The 12,396-nt window shown below is 39.0% G+C and overlaps 1 protein-coding gene across 1 annotated transcript in view; it reads left to right on the top strand.

The window, feature by feature from the left end:
- The window catches only part of MAPK14 (mitogen-activated protein kinase 14), a 91,588-nt gene that overhangs the window by 17,285 nt on the left and 61,907 nt on the right, over positions 1-12,396 (top strand). Inside the window, exon 2 of the mRNA XM_012646575.1 lies at positions 11,168-11,297. Coding sequence (XP_012502029.1) covers positions 11,168-11,297 — 130 coding nt within the window. The remainder of the gene's footprint in view (positions 1-11,167; positions 11,298-12,396) is intronic.

Below are 12,396 nucleotides of genomic sequence, written 5' to 3' on the forward strand. Positions count from 1 at the left end.
AAAGCATTTGAGAGTTAGTGAAGATATTAAAAAAAGCTAACAATGTTTTAAATTTTGAGTAGTTGGGACTACAGGCATGCACCACCACACCCAACTAATTTTTCTATTTTCTGTACAGACAAGGTCTCGCCGTGTTACCCAGGCTGGTCTAGAACTCCTGGTCTCAAGTGATCCTCCTTGGCCTCCCAAAGTGGCCTCCCAAAGTGCTAGGATTACAGGTGTGAGTCTCCCACTTAGTCCGCCACTTAGATATTTTAATGAATTTGATGTATTGATGAGCCTGCTAATTCATTGTAACTACAGATTTTAAAATATTTTCATTAATTTCCAAAAATAAATAGAATTGTGTTTGTTTTCTTAACCATTATTGGGGGTTCGCTTTTGCTTATTAACATCATTCAGGGATTAGAGAAGTCATCTATGACCATTGAAAGAAATTGTGAAATCACTTATGATCCCCCAAATTACTCAGAGACTTGCTAGGTGATTGCTTATTCCTCATTCTGTTGGGGAAAAGCCAAATTGTTTTTTGAGGAATATCCTGGTGCAGTCATTTGTGCTTTCGTGTTCCGTTTGTGGACGTGGGCACTTGTCCTGCACATTACCTTTCTTAAGAGGTTGTCTCCCTTTCTCTACTCAGCTGAGGTTAAAGCATATTGATCTGCCTTTACTGTTTAACAAAAAATCTGCAAGCCAAGAGTCAGTTATCACAAATTCCCTACATTTGCATACCTATCAAAAGCTTGGTTGATAGCACCGATCAGCTTTGGAGGATTGTCTGAAGAATATGGAGGTTATTATCTATTTTTCTAAATGCACTTTTTTTTTTTTTGAGACAGTCTCTCTCAGTCACCCTGGGTAGAGTGCCGTCGTGTCGGCTTAGCTCACAGCAACCTCAAACTCCTGGACTCGAGCAAGCCTCCTGCCTCAGCCTTCCGAATAGCTGGGACTACAGGCTCTCACCACCATGCCCGGCTAATTTTTTGTTTCTATTTGTCGTTGCCTGGCTAATTTTTTCTATTTTTTAGTAGCAATGGGGTCTCGCTCTTGCTCAGGCTGTTCTCAAACTCCTGACATCAAGTGACCCTCCCGCCTTGGTCTCCCAGAGTGGTAGGATTACAGGCATGAGCCACTGTGCCCAGCCTTGTAAACACACTTAAGATTTCCTCTTGTATTAAGTCTGTCAGAGAGCAGCACTATGCTGTTTTGTACTCCCTCTCTTTGGTAATGATGGACTGTATTTTGGCGTTATGATATCAGTCTATACTCATGGATGCTCTAAGAAGAGAACGATCTGAAACTCACTATTTTAATTTTGTACAGTTGTTGATTAGTTAGCTAGGCATGGTGGCGTGCCCCTGTAGTCACAGCTACTCAGGAGGCTGAGGCAGGAGGATCACTTGAGCCCAGGAGTTGGAGGTTGCAGTGAGCTATGATGACACCACTGCACTCAAGCCTGGGCAACAGAGCGAGACCTTGTCTGAAAAAAAAAGTCATTAATTAGGACATTTTTACCATATTATTTAATGTCCCCTTCATAACATAAACAGAAGGAACTTTTCCCTGGTTTTATTACAGGAATAATTATTCCTCTCTTCAGTTCTCCTCAATACCTGGTTTGTTTTTATTGTATGGCTCCTGTGACTCATGTCCTAAGTGGTTGTATTCTCTTTGTTGATGGCTTTTTTGGACTTAAAGCCAAATTCAAGGCCCACCTGTAATGGGTATGTAGAAAGGACCTCATGATACATGCTAATCTCACATGTAGAGACTTTATTACTTATTTTCCCTTAATTATTAATGTTACATATATACAACTCCAGTCTGCTTTAAATCCACTGTAGAATAGGATATACATTAATAAATTTAGAAGTTAAAAAATTGTATTAGGATATATTAAGAATCCAGTAAGCCAATTTTTTGATGGTGCAGAGGGAGGCAGGTATGAATATGTAACAAGAACACTCAGCTTTATTTAATGATTATTCTTGTGTGCTAGGCCCCGGGTTCACAGCAGTACATGTGACAGTGACATCCTAATATTGTAATATTAATTGCTTTTAATGAATTATATATTTCTTCCAGTAATTTTTAAACAATATCAATGATTTTACAAAATGTGTATTAATTTTATAACTTTGAAAGACTTTAAATGTGAATTTACAATTGGGGAAAAAACTTTTTAAACAATATATACTGAATTTTAGTTTGGACAGCCTGCTTATTATAAAGATAATTCCATTTCATAATGATGTTCATGAAAACAAGGTTTTACTTATAGCTCTAGTTTTTAAAATGTGATTGGCTGGGCGTGATGGCTTACACCTGTAATCGCAGCACTTTGAGAGGCCAAGGTGGGAGGATCACTTGAGCCAAGGAGTTTGAGGCTGTAGTGAGCTATGATCATGCCACTGCACTCCAGCGTAGGTGACAGAGCAAGACCTGCAGGACCTTGCCTCAAAAAATAAGTAAGTAAAGTAAGTGATTATGAAGACTCTTCCCAACTGGTAATGCTGGCTAAGTGAATCATTATAATAAAGACAAAACCAATAGCTCTTCCTAGGGTTTTCCTCATCCAGCGGGGCATCCTGGGAGAAGAGTGAGCATTGAAATTAGACAGATAAGGGTTTGAAACCCAACTGCGTACTAGTTATATGACCTTGAGTGTGTTGTTAATTTTCTGACCTTTGGTTTCTTTTTTGGGAAGTAAATATAACTACCTGATAGAGGAATTGTAAGGATTAAATTAAATAATAGATATGTGGTATAATCAGGCATTCGGTAAATTTGAATTTCTTCTCTTTGAGCATTCTATTGGTTTTATCAAGTGATTTATGGTTTTCTTAAAAAAACATTTTTTAAAAATTTAAAATATTTCTGCTTTTGATAATTATAATTTGCAATGTAGGACATAATGTAATTTCCCTTCTCTCCAATTACTGCTTTGTTTAGTGATAGAAGCAGGAAGCTAGGTAAAAGCATTTAAAATGCTTAAAGAGGTGGGGGCAGGAATGGGTCATATATTCCTTGCTTTAGCAACTTTTGCTGTAGGGATTACTAACCAGTAAGTAGAGAGCAGTTTCTTTGAACAGTTCCTGCTTATTCTCTTATGCAAGTAAATGCAAGTAAAAAAATGTTTTAAAAGTTAGAGTGGGCCAGGCGCGGTGGCTCACACCTATAATCCTAGCACTCTGGGAGGGCGAGGTGGGAGGATTGTTTGAGCTCAGAAGTTGGAGACCACCCTGAGCAAGAGTGAAACCCTGTCTCTACTAAAAAATAGAAAGAAATTAGCTGGACAAAATATATAGAATATATAGAAAAAATATATAGAAAAAAATTAGCCAGGCATGGTGGCACATACCTGTAGTCCCAGCTACTCGGGAGGCTGAGGCAGAAGGATTGCTTGAGCCCAGGAGTTTGAGGTTGCTGTGAGCTAGGCTGACGCCACTGCACTCTAGCCCAGGCAACAGAGGGAGACTCTGTCTCAAAAAAAAGTGAGAGTGTATGTCCTTTGAAGTAAAAATTAGTCTGTTTTGAGGAAATCATGCAGTTATGGAAGAAGCAATGTGCATGAAGATAGCCGTTTGTAATGGTATTTATAGTATATGTGTGTGGATGAATGGAATGGCTGTAATATCCATCAATAAGAGAATGATTGAATAGATTGTGGTACCTATGTTTAATGAAATTATTATAAGTGACAGAATTGAAACTTGTTTAGTAAAGTGGAAAATGCTTATGGTTTAGAGAGGAGGATACAAATTTATTATACTATACTCATAGCCATGTGTCATTTCAAGGAAATATGTTAATAGCGGTTTTATTAAGCTTAGAGTAACTCTTTTTGTTTTGTTTTAGAATGACAGAACATCACAGAAGACTTATGCTTCTAACTTTACTAATGACCTTATTAAAAGATACAAGCTCATTTTTTAAAAAAAACAAAGGATACAAATAACTATAAAAGGCAAAAATGTTAAAAGTCTGGTATATTAGGCGATACATGTATGAGTGTACATTTCAATCACTATTTCTGAAATGTGTTCTTTTTACCATCAGTAATAAAACATGTACATATAAGTATGTGGAGATTCTCGTTAATGACTGCAGTATGTGGGACATGAGAATGTACTGTAATTTATTTGAATCACTCCCTGTTGGAAGTTCAGATAGTTTCTGGTTTTGTTCTTGTGAACAGGCTGCAATGAACATTTTTATATTTTGAACCCAACTTGTACAAAATAGATATAAATTTTAAACCCAATTTCTATATTTTTGAACCTAACTTTTTATATATTGTTATACTATTTTATTGGCCATTCCTTGCTTCATGTGTATTTTATCGTCCCAATTAGATGGCGAGTTCTGTGACATCAGGTACTACATTTAATGTTTCTTTTGTATCCACAAAGAATCACATGAAGGAGTTATTTCAGAAAATACTTATGAAGTGAGAAATCTGTATGACATCACTGATTCTTTTAGTGTTTTAGATTCTCAGGGAATAGTAGAACTTTAGGGATTGACAACTTACCCTTAATAAAGTTATATATGTAGAGTCAAAGTTCTTTCTTATGAAGGACTTTTCATTGATACTATCCTGAGTTCAATATAAGATCACAGGAAAAATCTTTTTCTTTCTGAAGTGCAATTAATTGTAGTAGGAAGCATTTTAGAAAAGAAGCAGAATTCATATAGTTAGAATATTTTAAAAATGGACCGAACCGTTAGTGAAGTTGAACTTGTTTGTCCATTATGGTGTAGTAGTTAAGAGGTCATGCTTAAAACATATTACCCGGATATGAACCCCAGCTCTGCCATTTTCTATCTATACCCTGGGCACATTACTTAACCTCTTTGTGACTCAGTTTGCTTGTCTGTAAAATGGGAATAATAATAATGTCTTCTTGTAAGGTGGTTGTGATAATTAAAGATGTTCATATATGTAAAGATTTAAAAACAGTGCCTACGGGAGGCTGAGGCAGAAGGATCGCTTGAGCAGAGGAGTTTGAAGTTGCAGTGAACTATGATCATACCACTGCACTCTAGCCTGGGTGACAGAGCGAGACTCTGTCTGAAAACAAAACAAAACAAAAAAAAGTGCTAGCAGTAAGTACTCAATAAATGTTAATTTTTAACATTAATATCACTTTCTTGTTGGATGCTGTGGAATTTATTAAATTTGAGAGCCAAATGATGTAGTTGAATTTTTTCTTTCATATTTTGAGGTAGCTACATTATAAAATACTCCGTGTTATGCTTTTGTTAAGCATTTATTGAGAATGTATTATGTGCCAGGCATTATGCAAAGTCCTGTGTAATATAGTATTGAATAAAACACACTTTCTTCCCTCAAGATGCTTACGACAAGTGGGAAAGGCAGACATTGTTAATGTTTAATATTTGAGCTTTACCATGGACCAGGCTCCTTGCTAAACCCACTATAAAAGTTATTACATTTAATCCTAACAAATACCCTACAGATTAGATGTAAACATAATCCTCATTACACATATGAGACTGAAAGTATTTAATTAACTTCCTTGAGATTATATAGCTATTAAGTGAAAAACTGGAATTAAAATCCAGATAGTTTAATTCCAAAGCCCCAGTCCTTATTTAATCATTGTGCTGGTAAATAAATATGATAATAAATTGTGATTGTTGGGGTCTCTAGGATACTGATTAATCCTAGCCTGCTTTTTGCTGAATAGATTCAGGAATCAAATAGAGATAAAAAAAAAAATACGTACTTTATTACTAGTAAAGCTGGCATGGAGAATGGCTTGGTTGAGTAAGTCAAGTGGGCTTCTTATTTCTTCCCCAGTGAATTGAATTTACGCACTGAGACACAGGCAGATCAGTGAGAAAACTGCTGGCATTCCCTGCTCCCCAGCAGGCTCACCGTGGAGGAGAGGAGAACGTGCTCAGCCTGCGGGTGACCGGCAAACTGTGAAGCGGAGAGTTGGAGAAGCTGGGTCACACAGGAACGATGGCCATTTTTCCAGTCTCGCCAGAGCTAGTTTAGAACAGAGTATAAATTTACTTGCTGCTTCTGAGAGGGAAGAACTTACTAATTTATGGGATTGTAGGAGTAAGGGGAGTAGAAGAGAACCCCCCCCCTTTATTTTTTTTTTTTTTGAGACAGAGTCTCGCTCTGTTGCCCGGGCTAGAGTGAGTGCCGTGGCGTAAGCCTAGCTCACAGCAACCTCAAACTCCTGGGCTCAGGCGATCCTCCTGCCTCAGCCTCCCGAGTAGCTGGGACTACAGGCATGCGCCACCATGCCTGGCTAATTTTTTCTATATATTTTAGTTGTCCAATTAATTTCTTTCTATTTTTAGTAGAGACAGGGTATCGCTCTTGCTCAGGCTGGTCTCGAACTCCTGAGCTCAAACAATCCGCCCACCTCGGCCTCCCAGAGTGCTAGGATTACAGGCGTGAGCCACCGCACCCGGCCAGAACCCCCCTTTCTTTATGTGGGATAAGGACGGAGTCAGTGAAGGTGTGTGACAAAGGGCACCTGCTTGAGACCTCTTAGATACATCTCTAAGGGGGAGACTATTTAAGCTGATACTTGAAGGATAAGGATTTGGCCCTGGGGTGAATGGGTTGAAGAAGAGAATCCTGGGAACCAGAAACAGCCTGTCTGAATAGTGAAAGGAGCTGAAAGGAGCAGTTTGTGTAGAGCTTAGTGGCTGAGGGGGAAGGAGGGAGTAGCACCGGAGCAGGTTGAAATGATCAGTGGTGGTCAGATGACCTGGGCCTTGTAGGCCATGATAAGAAATTTGCGTTTTATTCTATATACCAAGGAAATTTTTTGAAGGACTTCAAGCAGGGGAGTAGTGCGACCCAATTTTTACTTTTATTTTTTTGTCTAATTTGTATTTTTAAAAGACCGTTTTGGATGTTTGCGGAGAGTATATCAGAAGGGGGCAAGATAGGAGGCAAGGGAGACCAGTATAGTAATGTAGGCTGCTGATGAGGGAGGATGACATGGCTAATACAGTAGCAGTGAAATGAAGAGAAGTTGACTTCGAGATGTATTTTGGAGGTGGAAACCACAAGACTGGCTGATAGATTTGGGTAGGGGCCAAAAGACTGGAGGAAAGAGAGAAATACAGGATGAAAGTCAAGTGTCTGGCTTGAGCAGCTGTCCATTTATTGAGATAACAGAGACAGGGAGAGGATAGTTCTGGGTGTTATGAACTTGCTAAGCTTAAGGTGCTTGTGTGTCTTTCATATGGAGATGTCAGATAGGGCTCAGAGAAGAGATTTCAGTGAGAGACATAGATTTGGGAGTTTTCAATATTTGGATGGCATTTAATTTAGAGTCATAGGTGTAGATGAGATTATTTAGAAGGAGAATGTGGGAGAGAGAAGAGGGCCCAGTACCATGCACTGAAGACCTCCGACAGACAGCTTGAGTAGAGGAAGCACATGCAGTGGAGACAGAGACGGGGCTGCCAGAGAGGTCTTAGAAAACCAAGAGAAGTGTTGATACGGACTCCAGGATGGAGAGGGTTTAGGGAAAGCGGAAGGGGTAATCATGTCAATTACTAATCTAAAAAAGTGGCTGTGGATTTGGTGATAGCGGTCATTAATGACCTTGAGAAGAACAGTTTCAGTTGAACGGATTGAGGATGGGAGTTGTGGAGATCTATGCTTCTCAAACCTAGAGAAGTATATGAATCACCTGGAGAGCTTGTCAAAGTGGGCCAAGATCCCGCATTTCTAATGAGCTCCCAGGTAATTGCCAGTGCTGCTGGTCCATGGAGCACACTTTGAGTAGCAGAGGTATAGATTAGTGGTCCTCAAACTTTAGTGTGTGTTAGAATTACTTGGAGGGCTCGATAAAATACAGATGACTGAACCCATCTCAGAGTTTCTGATTCAGTAGCTCCGGGGTGGTACCTGAGAATTTGCCTTTCTTAGAAATTCCCTGGTGATACTGATGCTGCTGGTCTGGGAACTACACTAGATGTAGATGATTTTTTGGAGAACTTTAACTGTGATAGAAGAACATCAAGGGAAGTCTTTTGTTTGTTTGTTGAAGATGGGAAATAGCTAGAGCATATTTATACTGGTAAGAATGATCTCATAGATAGGAAGAAACTGATCCAAGAGAGAAGGAGAATGAAGAAGTGAAATTCTTGAGAAGATGAGGGGGACAGCTCCAAAGCATGTATCGAGGTCTTGGATTTCGATAAGGAAGGGGCATGTGTCTTTAGTTACAGCAAGAAGGAAGGTGGAGAAGACGGGTCCAAGTGCAGTTGAGTTTATAGACTTGGTGGTAGGCAGATGGAGCTCCCCTGTGATGGTTTCTGTTTTCTCAGTGAAGGCAAGGGCAGCTCTTGAGGCAGGAGGGTGAGTTGGAGGTTTGAGAGATAACATGCCAAATGATCATTTTGGAGTAGGAAAATGAACTGACTAGAAAAAAGCGGCAGTATTGAGAGCCTGTTTGAGGTTAAGGTCAGAAACTAGAAATGAAACCAATCTGTGCATTCTTTTTTCTTCTACCACAGTTAGATCTTTGGATTCATACATGGAGAATTAAATGGTCACGATCACCCAAGGTTAGACTTTATCCAGCTGAGTCCATCAGAGCCAGAGGGTGCAAGGGAGTGATTATAGTCACGGAACATGAAGGGCAATGAAGACAAGACAGGGCTGAGGGATAGACACAAGCAGCGATGACGAGGTCAACACATCAACTTGTCAGGATCCAAGTAAACTAGAAGTAAACTAGGTTTGTGATGGAAAGTGAGTGTTGGCATTCAGAATGATTTAGGTAGGGCAGGTTTTGGTGGGGATAGAGGTCTAAGGTGTGACTGTGAAGGTAGCTGGATAAGGTGGAGCTTCCAGAGAAGTCGGGAAATGAGGATGTTGGATATGCCCTTCAGCTGGACATTGAAGTTGCCAAGAATGATGACAGAAGTTGGGAGTGGAGTCAGATAGGAACTACCTTTTCAGTGATTGATGGAAAATTCCATGTAAGTAGCTAACAGCAGCAGAGAGGGAGAGAGAGTTTATCCGGGTTGTGAGCAAGGGCTTTTATAGAACAGATGGAAAGTAATGGTCTTGAAGTGATAAAGGTTGGCAGGGATTCCTACCGCGCCTTACTAGCCTTGAGGCACCTGGGCTGTAACAGAGATGCCCTCTAATGGCAGGGCTGTCTGCTAGGTAGGACCTAGTTTCCCAGAGATGGAGGGAAGGTTTGGAAAGGAGGTTGAAAATTCATAGGAATTTATAAAAAATTGGGAGTTGAGAGTGAGTGCATAGCGGAAGGGTTTGGGAGTGAAAGGAGGGGACTGGAGCAGGTACAGAGCTGTGAAAGAGGCTTTGGTGGGGGAAAGAGAGTTTGGTAATAGATGACCAGAAAGCCTTACATGTTCATTAGAGAATGAGATAAACAGGAGGATGAGGTGTGATGGAATTTGTCTCAGATGGTTTCTAAAAATAATTAAAACACACATCAGATTTTTTGCTGTAAATGTCCTACATTAGGTGTCCCGAACCTTTTTGGCACCAGGAACCAGTTTCATGGAAGACAGGTTTTCCATGGATGGGGAGGTGGGGTGGGGGAGGGTTTCGGGCTGATTCAAGCACATTACATTTGTTGAGCACTTTATTTCTATTATCATTACATTGGAATATATAATGAAATGATTATACAACTCACCATAATGCAGAATCAGTGGGAGCCCTGAGCTTGTTTTCCTGCAACTAGATGGTCCCATCTGGGGGTGATTGGAGACAGTGACTGGTCTGACAGGAGGCGGAGCTTATGCAGCGATGGGAGCCGTGGGGAGCCATGGGAAGTGGCTGTAAACAGAGATGAAGCTCACCTCCTGCTGTGCAGCTCCACCCCTAACCATAGCCTTGCATGATCTAGCCTCTGCCTGAGTCTCTGACCTCATCCCTTTCTCTTCTCCCTTTGCTCCCTGTGCCTTACTCACACAGGCCAACTTACTTTCTTTCACTCACTCCGGCATCCCATACTTTTCCTGCTTCTGCTGCTTTTTTCATTTGTTTGTTTGCACTTGCTGTTCAGAGCCAGGCGGTTAATAGCGCAAGCTCTGGGTGCAGACTCTCTGCTTTGCCACATTTAGCTTTGTGACCATGGGCAAGTTTATTAACCTCTCTGTGCTTCAATTTCTTTGTGTGTAAATGGGGGAATGATAATAGTACTTATTTCATAGGGATTTTGTGGGATTAAAAGAGCTAGATTAAGAAAAATTAATGTAAAGAGCTTAGAACTGTTCCTTGTATGTGGTAAAGACTCAATGAATGTTAATATGTTAATGGTTACATTACTGTTGCTTCTGCCTGAAGCTTTTTCCCCTATGTCTTTACATAGTTAAGACTTTCATCATTCAGTTCTCTACTCAAATGTACTTCCTCAGATATCCTAGCTAAAGTAGCATAACTCTACTAGCTTTCTGTCACTCTTTATCCCGTTACTCTGTTTTATTTAATCATCGCATTCATCCGTATTAGAAATAATTTTATTGTTTTACTCTTCCTCTCTCCCCCCATTCCCTGAGGGCAGGGATTTGTTGACTTTTTTCCTGCTTCATCTCAACGTCTAGAAAGTGCCGAATACTTTGTAGGTGCTCAACTCATTGTCCCGAAAACATGATGGTTTCCAAGGCCTCTGCTCTGTTCAGGCAGCATGTGGTGGAAGGTGATAGTGAGGTCTAGGCAGGGAAAACAGACGGATTCCAACTCTATGTTTATCAGTCTATTGCTCATCTAGATCAGGCAGCTGCCTGTTTTTGTAAATTTTATTAGAAACACAGCCACACCCATTTTTAAACTTACTGCTCTCCTGCTATAACCACAGAGTTGAGTAGTTGTGACAGAGAGCTTAGGGCTTGCAAAGTCTAAAATATTACTATCTGGCCCTTCACAGAAAAAATTTGCCGACTTCTGATTTAGAAAAGTCTAGAAGGAAACACCAAAAGTCATAACAAGAGGCTTTATTTGGATAGTGGGATTATAGATCATTTTGGTTTTTATCTTTACACCTTTTGTGTATTTTGTTATAGACCCATTTATTAATAATTTGGAAATGAACTAGCCTTCTAAATACTCAAAAATCGTATTTGGAGCACTTTCAATGGTGAGTTTTTTGCTTTATTTTTCTCTCTTTTTTTTTTCTTTTAGTGCTGCTTTTGACACAAAAACTGGGTTACGTGTGGCGGTGAAGAAGCTATCCAGACCATTTCAGTCCATCATTCATGCCAAAAGAACCTACAGAGAACTGCGGTTACTTAAACATATGAAACATGAAAATGTAAGTTTTTCATTCAAGGAAGAATACATTTTATTTTTGAATAAATTGGAAAAAAAGTGTTTTAATTAATTACTGTAAATGGAAATACATTGGAGTGCGTCAAACTTTGGTCCTTGCTTCTCATACTGGGTACATCTTGAAATAAAATGGTACATCTTCCTGAAGTTCTAGTTTTACTCGAAGATTTTTAGAGGGGAAACATTCTTTAAAATTTTAAAATAAAAAGGGTATATATTATGCAGTACCATACAAAAGTCATAAGAATTCTTAAGAGAAAATATTAAAGTAGTAAAAAGAAATTTTGTATTCTTTGCCTGATTTGCCTGTGTTATGGGTTATTTCAATGGAAAAATTTGAGGAAGAGTGTCTTAGGCTCATTGAAAATCCTATCAAAGATGGCTGTTATTTTATGTTTAATAATAATTTTTCTTTTTAACCTTCTTCAAGAGACAGCTTTTCCAGATTCAGGTATTTTATTAAAATATTTATTAAACATGTCAGAGGCATTGTTTAAATTAAATATAACTTTTTCTTTCTTTGAGACCCCACCTACACATCAGGGATATACACATACACACAGGCCTTCATTCCTAGGGCTGCGTAATATCAAGATGGCCTGGCAGCTAACTGATGTGTCTATTAATTTGGTAATTTGAGAACAATGCTATTCTGCAAAGGAGTACTTACAAATCCTAATATGGTAAATAAATGATATAACTGGAATGTTAATTCAAAGTAAAAAAAACAATTGACTAAAAACACTTACCTTTCTGAATTGCAAAATCAAGTTAAGAAGAATTTCTGTGACTGCTGTATGAAAGGTACTGTGCAATTTGTAGCATTGTAGAAACAATGGCCTTGGAGATTTTAGAGTCCCTTGGTCCTACCGACTGTTACTATGTAGAAGAAAATTTAAAATCTGTGTATTTATTACTTGACTATTCACACTTTTTCTTTTTTAATAATTGAACTTTTTTCTCCGTAGTAAGAAAAGAAATCACAGGTAAGTGTTTATTAGTGTACGTTTTTTTAGTGCAAGTTTCTTCTAGTTTGAGAACATTAAAACTTAAATTTGTAATTGGATAATGGATATTATAAT

The sequence above is a fragment of the Propithecus coquereli genome, unplaced genomic scaffold (genome assembly GCF_000956105.1).
Source record: "Propithecus coquereli isolate 6110/MARCELLA unplaced genomic scaffold, Pcoq_1.0 Scaffold248, whole genome shotgun sequence".
Lineage (NCBI taxonomy): Eukaryota > Metazoa > Chordata > Mammalia > Primates > Indriidae > Propithecus > Propithecus coquereli.